The sequence below is a fragment of the Panulirus ornatus genome, chromosome 38 (assembly GCF_036320965.1).
Source record: "Panulirus ornatus isolate Po-2019 chromosome 38, ASM3632096v1, whole genome shotgun sequence".
NCBI classification, from domain to species: domain Eukaryota; kingdom Metazoa; phylum Arthropoda; class Malacostraca; order Decapoda; family Palinuridae; genus Panulirus; species Panulirus ornatus.
Window position 1 is genome coordinate 29,002,422 of NC_092261.1, and position 24,529 is coordinate 29,026,950.

Here is a 24,529-nt window from a genome sequence, read left to right on the forward strand (position 1 = left end):
AGAATTAAGACAGCTGAGTTACAGTGATAGGTTAGAGGGTATGAATTTGTTCACCATGGAGGAGAGATGAGTAAGAGGTGACTTGATCTTAACCTTTAAACTTTAAAACAGTTCATTTTCTTCAACAATGAACAGTTCTGGGAAAGTGAAGAACATTCATAACATAAAACTAAACAAGGAATCTTGTTAGAAAAGGCTATAAGTGTCTTTCGAGTGTAGTAAACAGTTTAGATTAGCAAATAAACAGATAAGCTGAATGATGAAATTGTGAATGTGAACAACATACAAAGATTTAGAAAGTATACGTAAATCTAAATATTGATATGGACAGCATACAAGAGTTACAAAACTGAATGATAGTAGAGCAAGTTGAAGAGAAGGGTCCCCCACGAGTGAATAACTGCCTCCCCATACTGTACAATTGGGTAATTACAAATAGGTAGTTACACGCAGGACGAATCATAGATATTGAACTAGACGATATGAGAAATATTCAGACTTCTTGTAGAAAGACGTGAGTGAGACAGAAGGGCATATTGCCCAAGAAGAGGCTTCCTCTGGCTTGTATCCAACGAAGTGTGCGTCCAACTGCGTGGCTCTGTATGATGTATGGCTGAGGGGCCAGCAGTGGATGTGGCGAGCCTCGGGCGGAGCAAATATAGAAGGACTGAAGTAAATGTAACATTTTAGTTCAGGTGAAGTTAAGTTAGGAAAGCCTTAAGGCTTGGGTAGGGTGGGTTAGGTTAGGTTAGAAAAGTCCTTATGTTTGGATAGTTTAGATTAGGGTAAGTCGGATTAGGTTACGTTAGTAGAGCCATAAAATAAGATTAGAATGGGTTAGGTTAGGAAAGTCCTTTGCGTTTGGCTAGTTCGCGTTAGGTTAGGTGAGGTTGGGTTAGGTTAGATAAGGTTAGGTTAGGTTAGGTTAGGTTAGGTTAGGTTAGGTTAGGTTATATTAGGTTAGGTTAGATTAGGTTAGGTTAGATTAGGTTAGCATAGCCATTACATCACGCTCAGTTCGGTTAGGTTACTCTAGGAAAACCTTTGGTTGGGTCTGGGTACCACTAGGCCTCATCGGGTGAACCCAGGATGCCCGGTCGTCTCCTCCAGGGTTCCCCACTTGGGTTTGAAGGCCGGGTATCAGGTAGGAAGGAATGTCAACACAGGAGGAGGAGTTAGAAGGAGAGAGGAGTAGAGGATGGTGGTAAAGGCTCGATCATTAAGATATAAAATCTTTCAGTTAAGTTTAGGTTTTGTTTAGGATGACAGTGATGGATCTATGGTAACGGGATTCCATGTCATGGAGTTTTAGGTCTGGCAAAGGTGTCAACAACTGGAAAGAAGGAAATGCTGGGCAAGCAAACCAGCCACATATGTGAGGATTTTCGTAAGGTCAGGTATGTAAAGAGCCTGACACAGGCGACACACATACCACACATGTCTGACAGACCATATTCATCACAGATGATGGTCTGGAGTTCAGTGCAGTTTCTCGATCTGCTTTGTCGAAAATTGGCACGATAGTTTCTCTCTTCCACATCCCTGGACGAACAGTGATGTCAGCAGGGGAGAGAGTGTTGTTTGGGAGGACATATGTAACTGTTGTTTAAAGTCTAAAGAGTTAACTGATGATGACTTTTGTTTTGATATGTGACAAGGTAAACATATGCTATTCCTCCTGTAAAACGAGGACATCTATTGCCTCAGCCTGTTACTATAGTCTATTTCTGCTTCATCCCAGTGCAATATTCACCTGTTCGGTTTATCATATTGCCATGCTGCAGATGCCAGCTGCACCATGAACGCTGTGACAAGCAGCTGTGCCAGAGTTCATGAGTAATGACCGCTGTTTACCAGCTCATAACAGCAGCTGTGTCCCCAGCTCATGACAGCAGCTGTGTCCCAAGCTCATGACAGCAGCTGTGTCCCAAGCTCATGACAGCAGCTGTGTCCCCAGCTCATGACAGCAGCTGTGTCCCAAGCTCATGACAGCAGCTGTGTCCCAAGCTCATGACAGCAGCTGTGTCCCCAGCTCATGACAGCAGCTGTGTCCCCAGCTCATGACAGCAGCTGTGTCCCAAGCTCATGACAGCAGCTGTGTCCCCAGCTCATGACAGCAGCTGTGTCCCCAGCTCATGACAGCAGCTGTGTCCCCAGCTCATGACAGCAGCTGTGGCCCAAGCTCATGACAGCAGCTGTGTCCCCAGCTCATGACATCGATGTTCCATCCTCATGATGAAGCAACTTCGTAAAACTCATGACTCCACTTTCCACATCCATAACAACAGTTTCTATGACCATGATTAAGGGGTCAGCAAACCGTGATCAATAATGGTCCTACTCTACGATAGGATGATAAGCAACTCATGGCAAAACCAGTACAGGAAGATAGTTGCCAGCTCATGTCAGTAGTAAACTCATGACAACAGTAGTCCCAGCTCATGACAACAGTAGTCCCAGCTCATGACAACAGTAGTCCCAGCTCATGACAACAGTAGCCCTAGATCCTGACAACATTCATGACCAGACATACACTAGTGTCAGCATGACCATACACTGGTGTCAGCATGACTGTACATTGGTGTCAGTATGACCATACACTGGTGTCAGCATAACCGTACACTGGTGTCAGCATGACCATACACTAGTGTCAGCATGATCATACACTGATGTCAGCATGACCGGACACCGGTGTCAGCACTGTTGTCAACACTTACCGATGATCAGGATGGTGAAGACACAAGGGTGGTCAGCAGGACCGATTTCGCTCGTGGGCTGACACTCTGCCCGCTGACCTCCGCTGCTGCTGTTGTCAGCCACCGCCCAGCCTACTGACTTCAGCCCGATGTCCTTGTGGTGTAACGGGGCCCTTACCTGCAGCAGGTCACAAGGTAATCATAGAGGTTGCGAGGGACTTTCTACAGGTGTGTGACGAGTGACGGGTTATCTATATGTATCACAGGTGAAGCATACAGGTAAAGTGACAATATATACGAAGCTGTCAAGGGTCATGTGTCAAAGGTCAGTTGTCAAGGGTCAGTTGTCAAAGGTCAGTTGTCAAGGGTCATGTGTCAAAGGTCAGTTGTCAAGGGTCAGTTGTCAAAGGTCAGTTGTCAAGGGTCATGTGTCAAAGGTCAGTTGTCAAGGGTCATGTGTCAAAGGTCAGTTGTCAAGGGTCATGTGTCAAAGGTCAGTTGTCAAGGGTCATGTGTCAAAGGTCAGTTGTCAAGGGTCATGTGTCAAAGGTCAGTTGTCAAGGGTCATGTGTCAAAGGTCAGTTGTCAAGGGTCAGTTGTCAAAGGTCAGTTGTCAAGGGTCATGTGTCAAAGGTCAGTTGTCACGGGTCAGTTGTCAAAAGTCAGTTGTCACGGGTCAGTTGTCACAGGTCTGTTGTCAAAGGTCACTTGTTAAGGCTCACCTGTCATGGGTCAGATGAATGGAAGGTCAGTTGTCAACGGTCAACTGTCAAAGGTCAGTCGTCGTCATGGGGCAGGTGTCACGGGTCAGTTGTGCAGACTCAATTGTCATGGGTGACGTCGGGGCAAAGATATGAGCTAACTGTAGGCCACGCAGCTCACAGGGACGATAAGATCAACTCAAGAATGAAGAAAAGATTGGTTTGAGATCTTCATGTTTTCGTTGACTGGTTCTGCAAGATGGGACTGTTATGCATGAGGGAGAAGTTGTGTTGACAGATCAGCAGGAAGGATTCGTGGCAGGTCAGACCTATGGTCAACACACGTCCTCATGGTCAGCACACGTTCACATGGTCAGAAGACTTTCTCATGGTAAGACGTAACTATGGTCAGAAGATTTCCTATGGTCAGACGATGTCCCATGGTCAGATGTTCCATGGTCAACACACACACGTTCTCATGGTCAGCACACGTTCCCATGGTCAGAAGACTTTCTCATGGTAAGACGTAACCATGGTCAGAAGATTTCCTATGGTCAGACGATGTCTTATGGTCAGATGTTCCATGGTCAGAAGGCGTCCCCGTGGTCAGATGTTCCTATGGTCAGAAGACGTCCCATGGCCAGAAGACGTTCCCATGGTCAGAAGATGTTCCCATGGTCAGAAGACGTCCTCATAGTAAGAAGACATCCCATGGTCAGAAGACGTTCCCATGGTCAGAAGATGTTCCCATGGTCAGAAGATGTTCCCATGGTCAGAAGACGTCCTCATAGTAAGAAGACGTCCCATGGTCAGAAGACGTTCCCATGGTCAGAAGACATCCTCATGGTCAGAAGACGCCTCATGGTCAGAAGACGTCCCTGTGGTCAGAAGACGTTTCCATGGTCAGAAGACGTTCCCATGGTCAGAAGACGTTCCCATGGTCAGAAGACGTTCCCATGGTCAGAAGACGTTCCCATGGTCAGAAGACGTTCCCATGGTCAGAAGACGTTCCCATGGTCAGAAGACGTTCCCATGGTCAGAAGACGTCCTTATGGTAAGACGTTCCCATGGTCAGAAGACGTTCCCATGGTCAGAAGACGTTCCCATGGTCAGAAGACGTTCCCATGGTCAGAAGACGTTCCCATGGTCAGAAGACGTCCTTATGGTAAGACATTTCCATGGTCAGAAGACGTTCCCATGGTCAGAAGACGTTCTCATGGTCAGAAGACGTCCTTATGGTAAGACGTCCCATGGTCAGAAGACGTTCCCATGGTTAGAAGACGTCCCATGGTCAGAAGACGTTCTCATGGTCAGAAGACGTCCCCGTAGTCAGATGTCCCCATGGTAAGATATCCCCACGGCCAGATGTTCCCCTGGTCAGAAGACGTCTCTGTGGTAGGAAGTTCCTATAGTTAGAAGACATTTCTGTGGTAGAATGTCCCCATGGCCAGATGTTCCCATGGTCAGAAGACCTCTATGTGGTAGCATGTTCCGATGGTCAGAAGACGTCTCTGTGGTAGGATGTTCCCATGGTCAGAAGACGTCTCTGTGGTAGGAAGTTCCTATAGTTAGAAGACATTTCTGTGGTAGAATGTCCCCATGGCCAGATGTTCCCATGGTCAGAAGACCTCTATGTGGTAGCATGTTCCGATGGTCAGAAGACGTCTCTGTGGTAGCATGTTTCCATGGTCAGAAGACGTCTCTATAGTAGCATGTTCTGATGGTCAGAAGACGTCTCTGTGGTAGCATGTTTCGATGGTCAGAAGACGTCTCTGTGGTAGGATGTTCCCATGGTCAGAAGACGTCTCTGTGGTAGGATGTTCCATGGTCAGAAGACGTTTCTGTGGTAGCATGTTCCGATGGTCAGAAGACGTCTCTGTGGTAGCATGTTTCGATGGTCAGAAGACGTCTCTGTGGTAGGATGTTCCCATGGTCAGAAGACGTCTCTGTGGTAGGATGTTCCATGGTCAGAAGACGTCTCTGTGGTAGGATTTTCCCGTGGTCAGAAGACGTCTCTGTGGTAGGATGTTCCCATGGTCAGAAGACGTCTCTGTGGTAGGATGTTCCCATGGTCAGAAGACGTCTCTGTGGTAGGATGTTCCCATGGTCAGAAGACGTCTCTGTGGTAGCATGTTCCTATGGTCAGAAAACGTCTTTGTGGTCAGAAGACATCCCATGATCAGAAGATGTGTCCGAGAACAAATGAAAGAAGGACGTGCCACAGATCGTCAATTAAAGGCACGAAGGAGTTGCCACACCGAGCAATCCTCGTGTGACTGGTCTTCACACATAAACTGTGGGAAGCAGCAGACTATTGCGTGCCCGTAAGATCAGAATTGGCTGGCACACATACAGACACTTCTTGAGAGCAGCGGCCGAGGTAATACCTGCAGAATAGAGAGAGGGAAGGAGCACCACGGCAGACAGTATAGGATGGTTGGGTGGAAGTGATGGTTGGAGAGTTTATGAAATGGGTGGGTTTCGATCCCACCTTGGCTGAGAGCAATGTGGCAGAAGAGCCACCATATTTATGCAAGCAATGCTAGTATACCTGGGGACAGGTCACAGGTCACTAGTCACAGGTCAGGCGTCATGGGCCAATTGTTGAAGGTGTGTGGTGGTTTACTTACTGCAGGTCACGTCAGTATGAACGAAAATGAGAGAGAGAGAGAGAGAGAGAGAGAGAGAGAGAGAGAGAGAGAGAGAGAGAGAGAGAGAGAGAGAGAGAGAGAGAGAGAGAGAGAGAGAGAGAGAGAGAGAGAGAGAGAGAGAGAGAGAGAGAGAGAGAGAGAGAGAGAGAGAGAGAGAGAGAGAGAGAGGGCATTCTACATGTCCATTTCTTTCAAGCAATCTCCACAAAGTTTATCATCCAGCAAAAATACCTGTGTGTTCAGTGAAGATCCAATCATTATCCAGACTATGTAATGACATCCCACATCCTTCTTAGCCTCACCTTCCTACGGTATCCATCCATCTCATCCATCACATTCGCCATCAGTGTGTCACTATCATCACCAACTTTTGTCTATCGTTTCACCATCACCAACACCACACCACCATCACACCATCACTCGTCCCTCCCATCACCAACACCACACCACCATCACACCATCACTCGTCCCTCCCATCACCAACACCACACCACCATCACACCCTCAGGTCCGGCCATCACTCGTCCCTCCCTCCACCTTTACGACAGTCAGGTGCCAGGGGCTCCCTTACCTGCTCCATGTTGGGGGTGAAGGTGACGCTCTCCCAGGTGTAGGTGACCACTGGTGGAGAAGCTCTGACGCGGCACTCCATCTCCACCTTCTCTCCAACAGCAGCCAGCACCTTCCGTGCGCCTTCCCATTCGCACACCGGGGCATCTGTGTGTGGGAGAACTCATCATACGGGTGAGGTAGACACACTTTGTTAGTGGTGGGAAGGAGTTTCTTAGCCATGTTAGTGGTTAGAGGGAGAAGGAGGATACGTTTGTTGTGGATGCTGATGAAAAACAATTTTCTCCAGTCTTGTTAGCAGCGTGTGAGGGAGAAATCTGTAATATGTTGGCAGGGAGGACTTGTGACAGACTAAATATCCTAATGATTAGAAAGCGTTCCTATGGTTCGACACCCCCGTAGTTAGAAGATGAAGATGTCTCAGTGATTTGAAAACATTCCTATTGTTAGAAGATGATTGTGTGATTAGGAAAAGTCTCTATCGTTAGAAGACGTCTTAATAGCTAGAAGACGTCTAGAATGTTAGAAGATTTCTCTATGATTAGAAAATGTCTCTGTGGTTAGAAGACGTATCCATGGTTGACGTCTTTATGGCTAGTAGACTTTTTTGTGGCTAGAATGCGTCTCTCTGGTTAGAAAACACCCATACAATTAAAGAAGGTCTCTGTAGTAAGGAAACTTTCCCACTGTTAGAAGATGTCTCTATAATTAGAAGACGTCTCTATAGTTAGAAGACGTCCGTATGGTTAGAAGATGTCTCTACGTTTAAGAAACATCCCTATGGTTAGCTGACGTCCCCATACTTAGGAGACATCCCCATGGTTAAACGATGTCCCAAAAGTTAAAAGACATCCCTATCATTACCAAACATCCTTATGGTTAGACGATGTTAGTAGGTTAGAAGCGTCTCTATGTCTCATTGGCTCACAGGAACATCACGCATCAGCTTCAGAATTAAGATAATGGACAAGATGAACAAGATGAAACCAGCATGAAATAAAACTCCAGGAAAGACGACAGCATATCAGACCATATTTCTATTTTTGTTGAAAACCCAGAATAAAAACCCATCTATAGTGAAACATCAGCTAAACATCACCTAAGATGTGTAACTTGACGAAGGTAAATCCCATGATGGGATTAATTCTTGCTCAGATGTAAATTCACATGGGGCAAATGCTAGCTGGGTTCAGACTTTGGTTGGGTGGAAACCCAGCTGAGATAAAGTCTTGTTTGTACAAACCCCAGATAACTCCCAACACTCTATAACCTCAAACATTACGTACCCAAGAGAGAAAAAAAAGTAGGAAATACTAAGTTACTTTAAAAGCCCTGGTTGGACTGAAGAAGAGAGTGTATATGTAGACATTCAAAATGTATAGAAAACAAAGATAGATAAACAAAGGAGAAGGTTCATCACTGAAGAAATGAATGGTGATATAATCCTCTTGTGATGAAGCTAATCTGTCCATTTGATAAAGACAAAAAACAAAGTTAACCAAAAACATAAACCATTAGTCACAAGGATAAAAAAAACTTTGCTAGGACAAACCACATCAGGGATAAAACCTAAGCTAAACCTCACCTAGGATAAGTACCTCGCTAGGACTAACCACATCAGGGATAAAACCTAAGCTAAACCTCACCTAGGATAAGTACCTCGCTAGGACAAACCGCTTTAGGGATTAACCCTAAGCTAAAATCACCTAGGATAAATCCTTAGTTAGGTTAAACCTCAGCTAGGATAAGTACCTCGCTAGGACAAACCACTTTAGGCATTAACCCTAAGCTAAGCCTTACCTAGGATAAATCCTTACTTAAGTTAAATCTCAGCTAACATGATTCACCAGCTAGGATAAATCCCAAGCCAGTACGAGCCTAAGTTAGGTTAAGTATCCAGCTAGGATAAACCTCAGCAATGATAAATCCCCAGCTAGGATAAACCCCCAGCTAAAACAAAACTCTAGATATGATAAATTCTCAGTAAACATGAATCCAAGCTTAGAAAAATCCTTAACTAGGATAAACCCTACCTGAAATGAATCCCTAACTAGGAGAAATTCCAGCTAGGATGAAATCCCACTCAGGGCAAAAGCCCCAGCTAGACTAATAGCTGTGTCAGAAGAACAACAAATAAAAATGGGGTTACCCACAGTCAATGTGTAGGGCGACAGCATTGCTCTGTCCGTCTCCAGCAGAGTTGGAGGCGATGCAGGTGTAGAGTCCCACGTCCCTGTGGTCCAGCTGCACCAGCGTCAGGCTGGGTCCGCTCTCCACTACGTTGGCTCTGTGCAGCGGACGACCCTGTCGGGGAACACACACACACACCATGTCAACAGTGGCTTTATCTATGCACGTACGTATACGTACATAACACCATCTCTCCAAATATACACCCATCTGAAACCATACTCCCCAGACATACACGAGTCACACTTTCTCATACACCCCAGACATACACGAGTCACACTTTCCCATACACCCCAGACATACACGAGTCACACTTTCCCATACATTCCAGACACACACGAGTCACACTTTCCCATACACCCCAGGCATACACGAGTCACACTTTCCCATACACCCCAGACATACACGACTCACACTTTCTCATACACCCCAGACATACACGAGTCACACTCCCCCATACTCCCCAGGGATACACGAGTCACACTTTCCCATACACCCTAGACACACATGAGTCATACTTTCCCATACACCCTAGACACACATGAGTCTCACTTTCCCATACACCCCAGGCATACACGAATCACACTTTCCCATACACCCCAGACATACACGAGTCACACTTTCCCATACACCCCAGACATACACGAGTCACACTCCCCCATACTCCCCAGAGATACACGAGTCACACTTTCCCATACACCCCAGACATACACGAGTCACACTTTCCCATACACCCTAGACATACACGAGTCACACTTTCCCATACACCCCAGACATACACGAGTCACACTTTTCCATACTCATTAGACATACACGAGTCACACTTTCCCATACACCCCAGACATACATGAGTCATACTTCCCCATACACCCTAAACACACACGAGTCACACTTTCCCAAACACCCCAGACATACACGAGTCACACTTTCCCATACACCCTAGACACACATGAGTCTCACTTTCGAATACACCCCAGGCATACATGAGTCACACTTTCCCATACTCCCCAGACATACACGACTCACACTTTCCCATACACCCTAGACACACACGAGTCACACTTTCCCATACACCCTAGACATACACGAGTCACACTTTCCCATACATCCCAGACATACACGACTCACACTTTCCCATACACCCCAGACATACACGAGTCACACTTTCTCATACACCCCAGACATATACGAGTCACACTTTCCCATACACCCCAGACATACACGAGTCACACTTTCCCGTCTACGCTCGGAACATCACCCTTTCATACGACACTACAAACATCAATACTGATATATCCCTAGACCCTCCAGGCTCATGATGCAACTACCACAGCGGAGGCACCGAACACTTACACTTGCCCTGCACTCTGCGCATATAGGCGCGCACACGCAACCTCACTACGCTTTAAGGACGGTGGTGTACACTTTAAAATCTTTCCCACCTCTTCACTACAGTGTACCCTCTCGTTATACTGGTAATTCAACACTCGGGGAAAAGGTAATGCTAATATCAGGGAATTTTTGAAATTAAGGTGCAAAATTCTGTTTTAAAATGGAAGCTGTTTAACGTTAGTGTTAATCAACTGGATATCTTACCCATGGATATGACTGGTAATAATGTATGTTTAGCTGAAAGCTGCATTACCGCAGCCTCACTGAATCCCCGAGGAAGATATCTTAAATATATAAGGATCTTCTCGTCTTACGAGCTCAGGGTGTACTTGGGAGAGCTCTGCCCGGCTTTGGGGACTCAAACTTAATTTTGTGTGTGTGTGTGTGTGTATGTGTGTGTGTGTGTGTGTGTGTGTGTGTGTGTGTGTGTGTGTGTGTGTGTGTGTGTGTGTGTGTGTATGTGTGTGTGTGTGTGTGTGTGTGTGTGTGTGTGTGTGTGTGTGTGTGTGTGGGCAATTACCTATTTGACTTATGTATTTTCTTAATGTTCATTATGCCATAACTCAGTTTATCCCATTCAGTCACTACTTATAGACGGTAAATGTACCTCGTTACATCTTTTCTAAGAAGTTTCTGTCTTAGTTCCACGTCATAGCTCTGTTTATTGTATCTTTCATAGTCTATTTACTGTTTACACCATAAGTCTGGTTTAAAAACCTTTATGATCAGGTTACTCTTCACTTTTTTCTCCTCCATGGTAGGCAAATTCACAGTTTCTAGTCTTTCCCTGTAACCCAGCTATCTTAACTCACTTTCTTTGATTTCCTTCTCTAGACTTTCTCAATTAGCCTTCTGTGTGAAGTGTGTTAACCAAACTGGAAAGACGTATTTTAGCTTTGGCCTAATGTAAGATGTGACCAGCTTGCTGAACATATCCTTATCCACGTACTTAAATATAATTAGAATATTTACCAGTTGACAGTCTGTCTCCTTTACTATTCTCCTGAGGTGAGTCTCTGGGGACAGACTAAGGAGTATGTCGTGTTCAAGTCTCTCTCATAAACGGGTTCCATCTGCAGCTTATCTCGTGTAAGATGATGTTCACCTCGTGTCCAATTCTCACTACTATACATTTACTCGGGTTGAGTTCCATCAAACATGTGTCAAAACAACATTCGAGTTTGTGGGTTGATGCAGTCGTTCTCACTTTTCTCTCATCCCATAATCTTGACATCATCTGCAAACATATTCAAATTGGAGTTCAATCTTTTCAGCAAGTCATTTGCGTAGATTAAGATCAAAGGTCCCAGGACTGAATCCAGCGGCACCCCATTGGTGACCCTAACCCATTCCAAGCAGGCTCCTGTAACATGATTCCTTTGTTCTTTTCTACTAAGTTAATTTTGTGTCCATTGAAAGATTTCCCTGTTCTTCCTGTCTGATGAGCAACATTCTTAATCAGACAGCAATGCGGAACGATGGCAAGTGCTTTCTGCTAGTCTAAACATCAACAATCCACCCAGCCTTTTCTTTTGGAAAAAATAGAGTTTACTTTCTCGTAGAAATTTTGAGATGTTTATTGAACAAGCGTGCTTTTACTCACTCAGGCAATTCATCCTCTGTAAGAAGCCATAAAATTGCTCTTTGATTATCTTTTCCTTGACCATATAGACCACATTCGCCAGTCTCCTCTTCCATGGATCGGTAACACGTCTTGTCACTCTCTTATCACTGCTTCCTCCAGCGACATCTTTAAAAGCATTTCGAGTGGTTTTATTAAGTGTATCTACACACATCTATAGCACTTATGGTGAAACCTCATGAGTAACTTGAACTTTGTGTGGGTCAAGACTCTTTAGGATTCTGTCAGTATCTTTTCTAGATAACTCAGTGTTTTTAAAACCTCCTCTCCGATTCATCTCACTGGTGCGGGGGGGGGGGCAATAGTGTCTTCTACTGTCAACAGAGTTTGAAACTGTTATTTGATGCCTCACATATCCTCTACCCCTCTCAATCCCTCATCCTGATTTGCTGGTCTATATCTAACAACTGACTCCTGCTATATCTGGGGAAACTTCTGGATCGTCTCAAGCTTTGTCCACAGTAAAATTCTTTGCAGAGTTTCTCTGTTCCTTCCTTCTTGTCCTACTGTACTCGTTCCTTGTTCTCTTATGCATTATAAATGCTGGCTGGCTGGAAGGTGGCCAGTACCATCGTCACAGCACAAACACGAAGATCTTTTGCTTTTTTGACATCTTTTATAGAGCCATTCCTCACTCTGAACATTCCCTCTGTATGTGAGGCCAGAGCTATCGCATGTCCTTCACTGTAAACGTCAGGGAACCTCTCATCACAAAGAACTGGTTCCTGGCGACTGAACTTCATTTCCTGATCTATGTAGCCAAAGAATTTGTTAAGTTTTATATAGTTTTTAAGGTTGTATCTCCTCTTTATATCTTGCCTCATATGTGTGTGTGTGTGTGTGTGAGAGAGAGAGAGAGAGAGAGAGAGAGAGAGAGAGAGAGAGAGAGAGAGAGAGAGAGAGAGAGAGAGAGAGAGAGAGAGAGAGAGAGAGAGAGAGAGAGAGAGAGAGAGAGAGAGATCAAAAAGCAAAACATATTTATCCATATGGTTCATTCGTTCCTTTGAATAAAAACAACACACACACACACACACACACACACACACACACACACACACATATATATATATATATATATATATATATATATATATATATATATATATATATATATATATATATATATATATATATATATATATATATATATATATATATATATATATAACATATAACATTTATAACCAGAATGTTGGAGCGTTGTCACCCAGCGCCACATTCCCAGACAGTACGAAACAATAACAAATATATAACATTAATAACACTACCACCAAACACCCGGGCCACTGAGGGAGCCAGAGTGATGAGGCAAACCTTGAGTTATGCCACCACCTCACACCATCCACGCCCACCTCCTGCTCTGAGCTTACTTGTTAAGCCAAGGATCCTAGGTAGTGTTATGTGCACACGTCAGACCAGCTTACATGGGAGGATTTCCCCAGCAACGAACGTGTGTAATATCTACAATCTGAAACGATTTTCAAGGATTTGTGATAAAGAGAATGTTCAGCTGGAGGCAACATAGCCAAACACCAGATGGTTGTTGGTGAAAAGACAAGAAATGTTTTACTGTCGACGGATATATTCATACGCGTAAATTTACCCCAAAACAATTTTGTATACTCGAACTCTGGTGTTACCCAGGACCTTTTTCAAACTTTCTGCAGTCTTATGCTGCACTAATTCCAGTAACAGGGAAGAATAGACTCCTCTCGAGTGAAAAGTTCTTTTACAACATTGTACTTCCAGAGATACAGCCTCGACAATGGTGACTTTTTAATCGCGGTGTAACCTCGAGCCTTCGGAGTCCAGTAAGGTGGAAATGGAATGAGTATTGCGAAGGATTGCTGAATGTGTTTAGTGATAGAGTGGCAGATGTAGGATGTTTGGGTCAGGTGGTATGCGAAGTAAGAGAATCAGGGAGAGTGGTTTGGTGAAAAGAGTAGTGGTGGTGAAAAGTTTGCGTTAGATGAAATGTGGCAAGGCGGCTGGAGTGGATGGTATTTCAGTTGAGTTTTTTAAGAAAGGGGATGACTGTGTTGTCGATTGGTTTGTTAGGCTTTTTAGTGTATGTATGGATCATGGTGAGGTACTTAGGGACCGGTGGAACGCATGTATAAAGCCATTGTTATAAAGGCAAGGGGGACAAAAGTGAGCGTTCAAATTACAGATGTATAAGTTTAATGAGTGCACTTGGTAAGTTGTAAGGGAGAGTTGTGACTGAAAGAGTGGTGGCATGCACAAAGTATCAGACTGAGGAGGAACAATGTGGTTACAGAATTAGAAGACGATATGTGGATTAAGTTTTTGCTTTAAAGAATGTATATGAGAAATGCTCAGAGAAACAGAAGAATATGTATGTTGCAGTCATGGATCTGGAAAAAGCATATGGTAGAGTTGAAAGACATGCTCTGTGGAAGGTGCTACGAATATATGGCGAAGGAAGAAAACTATTCGAAAGAGTGGTGTTTTCTTATGAAAGTTGCGCGTATTTGCGAATAGGTTGAAAGGACGGTGAGTGGTTCCAGGTGGATCTGTGGCAGGAGTGTATAATGTCATCATGGCTGTTTAATTTGTTTGTGGATGGGGTGGTGAGGGAGGTAAATGCGAGGATCTTGAAGAGAGGTGCAATTATGCTTTCTGTTTAGGGTGAGGGCGCAATTGCTTAACATGTGGCGTCCAAGCTACGTCTCTTCTTTGTATATCAACTGACTTATATTTCTCTCTTGTGTCTCCCCTGATGAAGTGATTATTACACGAAAGTACACTTGGGAACTTATCGTGTTTCATTTTCCCCGTGGACTCATAGGAATATACTTGATCACACACAAAATTGTGATCCTTACCTATATATATATATATATATATATATATATATATATATATATATATATATATATATATATATATATATATATATATATATATATATATCCCTGGGGATAGGGGAGAAAGAATACTTCCCACGTATTCCCTGCGTGTCGTAGAGGGGCGACTAAAAGGGGAGGGAGCGGGGGGCTGGTAATCCTCCCCTCTCGTTTTTTTTTTAATTTTCCAAAAGAAGGGACAGAGAAGGGGGCAAGGTGAGGATATTCCCTCAGAGGCCCAGTCCTCTATTCTTAACGCTACCTTGCTAACGCGGGAAATGGCGAATAGTTTGAAAAAAAAAAGATTATATATATATATATATATATATATATATATATATATATATATATATATATATATATATATATATATATATAGATAGATAGATAGATAGATAGATAGATAGATATATCCGACAAAAGTAAGTTAACTGGAATGAAATCACATAACTCTGGGAAGGGAGCGACCATCACGAACATATGGCAGGGCGGGCGGCTGTCATGTGTTCCCCTTCCCTCCTGGCTCAGGATTGGACCTCCTTACTCTCTCATATTTCCTCCTCAGACCTGCGACCTTTCGCTTTATGAAGGCCGTGTTTTCCACCTCATCAGAAACAGATTATTTTTCTTTCCCCGTTTTTCCGTTCGTGTTTCGTCCTTCTTTTTTGTGGAATATCTAAGTCGTGGTATTGACCGGGCTAGAGTTCTGGATGTAAACAAATAACATTCAGCCACATGTGTTCCAGATACGTCTATACGGTATCTTCGAGACGGTGGGCTAAAGCCACTGTATTTTCCACTTGGATCCCTGGAGATGAGTCTGACGATCAATGAGTAATGAGGATCGCTCTGGTGTCTCACCCGCTCCTCACTTATGCCACGGGAACAAAGGACGTCTGTCTCTTGTGAGAAGGAGAGGTAGACGTAAGCTACCCACATAGACGGGACGGGTAATGAGAATTAGTTCGATAGACAGACCATTAACGACGGGGGAAATTACGATGGCCGACGTTGGAAGACTTACAACCCCGGAGTTGTAATCTGTAGTCGTCTGGTGTGGCATGGGAACGGTCATCACAGTGAGGCTACAGCTGACAATGAGTACTTAATCTTGATCTGTATTTCAGTCTTCGGCACGCAGGCGTCTTGCTGACGTCAGGGCTAGACGTTAAGGACAACAGAGGTTCTCACTTTAAGGTGGTCTCAGTCCACTTGCAGGGGGGAGAGGAGGATGGGGGGAGAGGGGAGGGGGAGAGTGGGAGGGAGGAGCAGGATGGAGGGAGAGTGTGGAGGAGGAGGAGGAGGAGGAGGAGGAGGATGGAGGGAGAGTGGAGGAGGAGGAGGAGGAGGAGGAGGAGCAGGATGGAGGGAGAGTGTGGAGGAGGAGGAGGAGGAGAGGAGGATGGAGGGAGAGTGTGGAGGAGGAGGAGGAGGAGAGGAGGATGGAGGGAGAGTGTGGAGGAGGAGGAGGAGAAGAGCGTTAGCTCTTTACTCACGAGAGCCTTTGACCCCGACCTTTACCTGAGGAGTTAAGATTTGTATAAACGAAAAGATGATCTTCGCTACATACTGGCCAGGGAGGGTTTGTTCACCTTCTGGCTGGCCAGGGAGGCTTGTTCACCTCCTGGCTGGCCAGGGAGGGTTTGTTCACCTTCTGGCTGGCCAGGGAGGCTTGTTCACCTTCTGGCTGGCCAGGGAGGCTTGTTCACCTTCTGGCTGGCCAGGGAGGCTTGTTCACCTTCTGGCTGGCCAGGGAGGCTTGTTCACCTTCTGGCTGGCCAGGGAGGCTTGTTCACCTCCTGGCTGGCCAGGAAGAGCTTGTTCACCTCCTGGCTGGCCAGGGAGGGTTTGTTCGCCTCCTGGCTGGCCAGGGAGGCTTGTTCACCTCCTAGCTGGCCAGGGAGGCTTGTTCACCTTATGGCTGGCCAGGGAGGGTTTGTTCACCTCCTGGCTGGCCAGGGAGGCTTGTTCACCTCCTGGCTGGCCAGGAAGGCTTGTTCACCTCCTGGCTGGCCAGGGAGGCTTGTTCACCTCATGGCTGGCCAGGGAAGGCTTTCCTCGTTCGTCATTTTCTCCCAGGGTGGGGAAGGCGAAGGCATTTGGTGGTGGGTTAAGGTTCATTCCACAGGGCAAGGTTTGCCTAGGGTACAGCAGTGTTGACCTGACTGAGAAAGCGCTGCCTCATCCTCTTGAGGTCTTCGTCTTTCTTCAAGCAAAATATATAAGCCACAGGATCCACAAGGACGGTCATGCAGAGGGAGAGGGAGGACAGTCAAGTGGTACTAATTTAGTCCTCTTCTTGGCCCCAGGAAACAAGGGGAAGGTCATCCAAAGACAGTGCCAGTGTGTTGTTCAGTCATTCTTACCAGCTCAGCCAGATATCTATGAGGCTCACTGTAAACTCGGTATCGTCATTTGACACAATGTATTCTGCTTAATGTACAGATGACAGGGGAGCCTAGCAGTGGACTCAGCTTGAGTGTATCAGCTGAGGAAGGTTGAGGCGAGACGGAGAACATGTTCCCAAGGGCACGTTCCTTCCTGACGCAATGGTGAGCTTTCCATGTGTTCCCTTCACCTCTCGCATGACCAGAAGCCTCGTCGACTGCATCTCCTCAGCCAAACTCAGAACTGGGAGCCACGTTACGTCAAACTACAACACTCATCAAAACTTTATAATCATCTTTGAGTATAAGAAAAGATGCCAGATGGAGATTTCAACCTCTTCCATGTACTGTTGTCACATGAAATTCTTGTATGCCATTCACGCCTATGCGCCTCAGGATTCAAATCCAGGTCAAATACTCTACAATCAAGAAGCGTTTCCACTCAACCAAGACGGTACAAAAGTTTCTCTTCTTAGTCTTCTCTCTCTCTCTCTCTCTCTCTCTCTCTCTCTCTCTCTCTCTCTCTCTCTCTCTCTCTCTCTCTCTCTCTCTCTCTCTCTCTCTCTCTATATATATATGTAGGTATGTATATTTGCGTGTGTGGACGTATGTATATACATGTGTATAGGGGTGGGTTGGGCCATTTCTTTCGTCTGTTTCCTTGCGCTACCTCGCAAACGCGGGAGACAGCGACAAAGCCAAAAAAAATATATATATATATATATATATATATATACATACATATATACATTCGATCCTTTGTTGTTAGAGGTTTGTATGTTCTATTAAGGTGCGCATTCATATGCACTTTGTTCGTATTCATATACCTCCGCGTTGTACAGTTAGGTTCGGTAAAATGCTATCTGCTGGCTGTGTGAGCCTGATGGGAAATGACCGGTTTAGACCCCGTTGCTCACCAACGTGAGACGAAGGGTATTCGAGTACATAGTATTCGAATAGTCATTTCCCTATTAGGGGCGATCATAGCCTAGCGGTAGCGCTCCCGCCTGTTGCACAGGGGTCCCGGGTTCGATCCTGGCTGTTAGAGGTTTGTATGATATATATATAAATATATATATGTATATATATATATATATATATATATATATATATATATATATATATATATATATATGTGTGTGTGTGTGTGTGTGTGTGTGTATAGATCTCAAAAATGGATTTGTATGTAAACAGACAGCAAGGCCGAAAGACATTCTTGTAAGCATGAAGGAGGGTGGTCGGTTTTGCTCAGTCATACCACGAACAGCTTCTCATCAAAATAGAAACGTCCACGTAACTAGAACCATGAAGTGTTTTATTACATATATAGAGAGAGGACCGAGCTGAGGACGAAAGAGAGAGAGAGAGAGAGAGAGAGAGAGAGAGAGAGAGAGAGAGAGAGAGAGAGAGAGAGAGAGAGAGAGAGAGAGAGAGAGAGAGCGAGAGAGAGAGATGGTGTGTTTGTATTTTGTCTTCCAGATGAAACAAATCGTGACTAGACCGCAAGCAACTGGAGGAGGAACAAAAGGACCATCGTCAAGGTAGAATTAGTGAGGTTCGAGATGAGTGATAAGGAAGCCTACGTTATGGCGAGGCTTGTCTGGTAACACCATCTTGTCGGGTGATCCTCTGACCACACACCCACTTACGCATGTACAGACAGACAGCAAAGGCAAGGAGGGAGACTCGTAAAGGCCACAATATCCCATTCGCTGACAACACTCATGATACACGACACATCACAGACTGCAGTGCTCTTGAAATGCAATCCATATTAGCATTAAACCACACAGCAATTACCATACTATAAGGAACGCCAATATATGTCTCCTTCCCACATGCTCTTCTAAATGCTTTCATCACGTCTACATACCTTACTCTTCCTCGCAGCCTCCAAAATATTCCGTTCTGACCAACATGGACAACATCTCAGTGCCGACCATCCTGCATGGCCCACCGCTCAGACCCCAAGATCCCAGAGGTGAGGTACCCGTGAACCAGAGGCATTCCTCCAATATCCTCAGCCTGCGCTACCCAGCTATTCAAACCCCCAGCCACCTCCTCCAGCAACCTGTCTTACCAGATGTTAGGTTTGCCTCACCACCGCCGTGCTCGAGGACGACCTGAAGCTATTCACAGTATCCCGTCCAGCACCCACAGCCACCATGCACACACACACACACTCACACACACACACACACACACACACTACAGGACAGCAGTATGGCCATACAATTCTAGCCATCACAGGTGATTTCCCATCTCGAGATCATGTCATCTCACGTGCCAGCATCGCCAACCACACTAGCAAGGAGCAAGTAATTCGACGACATATAAATATCAGTACAACCCAACTTTCTCTTCAAAAATATCACATTTCATAACAGAAAAATGCTCCAATAAAACCACTCACCCCGACTGAAATCATAGAACGAATCAAAACTCAACGCCATCACTGAACTTATCATTGTGAGACAACTAGGAACTAACACTCCCTCCTTAACACTGAACCACAAGATCTATCACAACCAACACTTGGCACAGGTTAGGGAGAATCCACTCCTCCTCCGTCAGCCCAGCCAACCACACATGAACCACACATGAAGCACTTTTAATCTCATCCAAGACATTGTTTCTCCCACAGAACACACAACCATACTCATGTAACACTACCCAGGAACCAGCCACAGACCAACCACATCGCTTAACTGAAAAGTCATGAAAACCCGACACAGAATCTATCCAGAAACAATTGCTGACCGATCCTTCGCTGGCTCGTTCATCCACAATACAATTAAAACTTTACTGAACTCTCCTGCTGCAGGCCATGACATCAAATTTCCACATGAAACATTTTGGCCCAGCTGAAATCTAAACACTTGGAGATTTCTTCAGCTAATCACACAATTAAGAATTCCAGACATCTGGAAGCTTGCTAACATAGTACTAATTCTAAAAACCCTCTGAACCACCCAATAAACCCTCCTCCCACCATCTTCATCGCCTCTGTCTTTGATATCCACAATCTTTCAAAGCCTGATCCATACCACAAGCAAGAACATATCCTACACTCCCTTAAACAACATGACTTTAGGGCGTCACTTCATACCAGTCTGCACACAACGCACACATCCCAGGTGGCTACAGCCAAATAGAGCCCCCCTCCCGCACAGTATGAGTGGCAACAAATCTTTATTATTCAAACCCTTGGATTTCCATCCAAGGGCTTCTGTAGCTCCAAGGCTGCGCTACACTCAGTAGCAAGGTTAAGATGAACTTTTTTTGAGCAAGAAGTTGTTATTGACGAGACTGTACCCTCATTAGTCACTTAAGGATGATACAGCTTCGCGAGACGTGTAACCTCAAGCAGGAGGAGTCCGGCAGCACCAGCAATATACATCATACAAATCATTCAGCACCATCGCTAACACATGTCCCACACACAAGATACCTAACACCATCCTTCACAACAATGATAAAAAATGGTGAACCAACTTCATAGCTGGCCGTCAAGTTAGAGTCGCTCACGGAGTCTTCGTCTTTAAGATCCTCATGTTCTACAATGGAATCCCCCGAGGAGCAGTTCTTTCTTCAACCCTCCTCTCGCTCTTCCTACATGACCTTTCATCACCTCCTGCAGCCCACAGTCTGAAGATCCTTTCACCCGCAAGCAACCTTGAAATCACATCACAGGATGATGAAACTACGAAAACAACGACAGATTTGGTAGTGGGAAACAAATGACATTTTGGATGATATACAGAAAAACACTGAACATATTCATACTTTACTGAAGTTAACGGAATTAGAGTTCCGCGCACTGAGAATTTGCATTGGTTCGAAGTAAAAGAGGAGACATGTTCAGCGCAAGGAAAGATCGTGTATTAGAGATGAGGAGAGGGATAGTGTGTTGAACTTTGCAGAGTGGAACCATCGGCTAAAACTGGAAAAGGCGAGAGGCTGGAAGAAAGACCATCATAAAGCGATAACGTAGGAAGCAGGATACATTCCTCAGGAACACCATTGTGGACAGTACAAGTGGGCGAAGTCGCTCCGTCATCGACTCCTGCAGTGAGCCGATTACAGAGGAAGATATACATTAGAAAACAGAAAAAAAAGCAGAAAAGTTAAATGAAGGAAGCTTACAAAACATAAATTTATGCCACAGCTTATCAAATGACTTGGAAATGTCGAGGGAAACGACAAAAGATTCACCAAAATCCATAAGAGAGGAGGACAAAAGGTGAATCAACACCGCGAAATCCGTGTTGTTGAACTGAAAGAAGGAAAAGAGATTCTCAGTGTTTAAGAAAGTGAGCGTTAAAGAGAGTTTGAAAACCTTAGAGACTGCAGGAGTGAGAGTGATGGGACGATTTATGGTGGGGCTAGAGCGGTCTCCTTTCTTTTAAGATGCGTTGCAGTAAAATATTCCTCCAAGAACCACGAGTCTGCATTTTAAGACAGAGACAGAATAGGCGAGCAAGGGTCGGAGCAAGCTCAGAGGCACACAACTGGAGAATATGAGAAAGGTAAGAAACCTGGACCATACGCCTTACGCCTTGCCAACATGTCTGAGGAAAAAATAGGTGGCATAAGTTCAGTGGGAGGACTTGCGGGAGAAACTGACACGTAGTCATCCAAAGCAGAGTCTGGAAAGCATAATACCATGGAAATGGCAGCTTTATCAACAGAGAGATTGTCTATGAACTGAACAGGTCCGAGGAGAAGTTTTATCAGACTTCACCTGCAAGCGGTGTGAGTGAGAGAGAGAGAGAGAGAGAGAGAGAGAGAGAGAGAGAGAGAGAGAGAGAGAGAGAGAGAGAGAGAGAGAGAGAGAGAGAGAGAGAGAGAGAGAGAGAGAGAGAGAGATTTTGGGAAAACAAACTGCCCTAACTTTGAGGTTGAATGGATTGTTTTCTCTTGGACTCTGTTAACAAGCGGTAGCAAGCCTCATTGATGACATGGTAGGACTGGATCATTGATGACATGGTAGGACTGGATCATTGATGACATGGTAGGGCTGGATCATTGATGACAATGTAGGGTTGGGTCTACAAGCAATAAGGACAGGTGTAATGTCCATCATGTGGAGCAGAGGAACCATCTCTCTGGTCTTGGTGTGACGTGTGTTGGAGGAGGAACCACTGGCACAGTTAGGACGACAGTGAGAACGCACCGAGTAAGACAAACAGATATATGTGTTATATGAGCAGTTCATACGTGCGACCAAACCGGCTTGGCTTAATTACACGTCGTATGTAGACACGCAAGACAACAACAGCTGGATGATCTGCACAGCAGACGCAGCAGCTGGTGCTGTTCCACCACCAGCAGCTGCAGAAGCAGTAGTAGGAACCAGGGCGGTGGCAGGGTTGGGTGGGTGAAGGTTGTGGCCGCCTGGCCTTATAATGAGAAACCTGTGGCTCAGCCCGCTCGCTCACAATGATCCTCTCACACTCTCTCTCTCTCTCTCTCTCTCTCTCTCTCTCTCTCTCTCTCTCTCTCTCTCTCTCTCTCTCTCTCTCTCTCTCTCTCTCTCTCTCTCTCTCTCGAAAGCCAGACTGAGTCCATTCCTCACCAGACATCAACAAACTCCCACCGAGGCCGGCGTACCAGTCGGTCCACTCAACAAGTGAAGGTCCTCATACCTGGCTGTACACACGACACATCGAACCTCAGGCCAGACAGGTAATGACCTTTGGGAGTGAGACAGACATGTGGTAATGATGACATCAACGTAGTACGAGTAGTAATGATGTCTGTGGCGAAGACATCAACGTAAGGACATCTGAGGGGAAAGCAAAGACATCAGACTGTCGTGAATAATGTTAGAATCTTCGCAAGTAAAGTTGGAGGAATGGTAATGAGGTCAGAGCTGATGCCGCCCTAGGGTTATTAGGGGTAATGATGTCATTATGGTAGGCAAGGACTCCAGGGAAATGATTTGTCATTTCTGGCGTTTTTGACGAGACGAATGATGGTCCAGGGAAATCACTACAACAGATGTTTTGTAGAGAGAGAGAGAGAGAGAGAGAGAGAGAGAGAGAGAGAGAGAGAGAGAGAGAGAGAGAGAGAGAGAGAGTGTGTACACGCGGCGAGATCTACCATGGTGGCAGGGCTTAGCGCGTAGTGCTCACCACATATACTTGTATATTGAAGAACGACGTTGCTGTCGACCTCCTTTCCTTGTCCCATCACTCGTCTCACTTGTTGTATAATGTTGTTCTTCTCAGCTGCAGTCGTACCCCCTCTGGCATAGTTATATATTCTAGGTTCATCTGGTATTGTCTTCAACCATGAGTCGAATCTTCTTTTGAATTTTCTGTCATCACTTCTTGTAAATATCTTGCATCATCCAATATTGTTCCAACATCCTCGCTGGCTATTCATGGATCCTTGTCTTACGCATTTGTGTTGTGTTTCAAGATATGTTCTCAGCTCAGTGATTCTATTTCGTCTTCTTCTGTGGCTGTGTTCACGCTCTAAATATTTGTGTCTTCTTCCCGCTGTTTGCTGCCGGGAATATATTATCATATATTTCTCCCTCCGACGTTCCAGATTATCTCTCTCTCTCTCTCATGAGAAGAGAGAGAGAGAGAGAGAGAGAGAGAGAGAGAGAGAGAGAGAGAGAGAGAGAGAGAGAGAGAGAGAGAGAGAGAGAGAGAGAGAGAGAGAGAGAGAGAGAGAGAATGTTTTGCTCACAAGCTCTGGGAGGGGAAAACCTTACATATATACCCACCTGAGAAAGAGTGAGATGTTCTTGGCTATACTTGGCTGTAATCAGCTATACTTGGCTACACTTGGCTACGCTTGGTTGTACTCGGTCACTCTTGCCTGTGGTCACACTTGGCTACAATTGGCTGTGGTCATACTTGGCTACAGTTGGATATATTTGGCTATGAGTGGCTATACTTGGATTTCCTTGGCTATACCTGGTTATACTTGGCTCTATTTAGCTGAGGTGAACAGTTCAACGAGGTAGGACCAAGGCGAGTATGACATGACCTGAATATCAAACTCAAACCGGCTAGTGTGACGCAAGGGAACATCTATGACCTGACACATGCTACAAGTATGACCTTGATACATGCTACAAGTATGACACATGGAACAAGTATGACCTGACACATGCTACAAGTATGACCTGACACATGCTACAAGTATGACCTGACACATGCTACAAGTATGACTTGACACATGTTACAAGTATGACACATGGAACAAGTATGACCTGACACATGCTACAAGTATGACCTGACACATGCTACAAGTATGACCTGACACATGCTACAAGTATGACACATGCTACAAGTATGACCTGACACATGCCACAAGTATGACACATGGAACGAGTGTGTTTTGACACGTGGTACAAGTATGACCTTGGCACATGGTACAAGTATGACCTGAGAAAGTGTGTAAGACGTTCCGTG

At 45.2% G+C, this 24,529-nt stretch overlaps 1 protein-coding gene across 1 annotated transcript in view; it reads right to left on the reverse strand.

Moving 5' to 3' along the window:
* LOC139760960 (uncharacterized) overlaps positions 1-24,529 on the reverse strand; it is a 368,653-nt gene that overhangs the window by 14,697 nt on the left and 329,427 nt on the right. The window contains exons 9-11 of the mRNA XM_071684743.1: positions 8,772-8,922; positions 6,620-6,765; positions 2,718-2,874 (exon numbers count right to left, since the gene is read on the reverse strand). Coding sequence (XP_071540844.1) covers positions 2,718-2,874; positions 6,620-6,765; positions 8,772-8,922 — 454 coding nt within the window. The remainder of the gene's footprint in view (positions 1-2,717; positions 2,875-6,619; positions 6,766-8,771; positions 8,923-24,529) is intronic.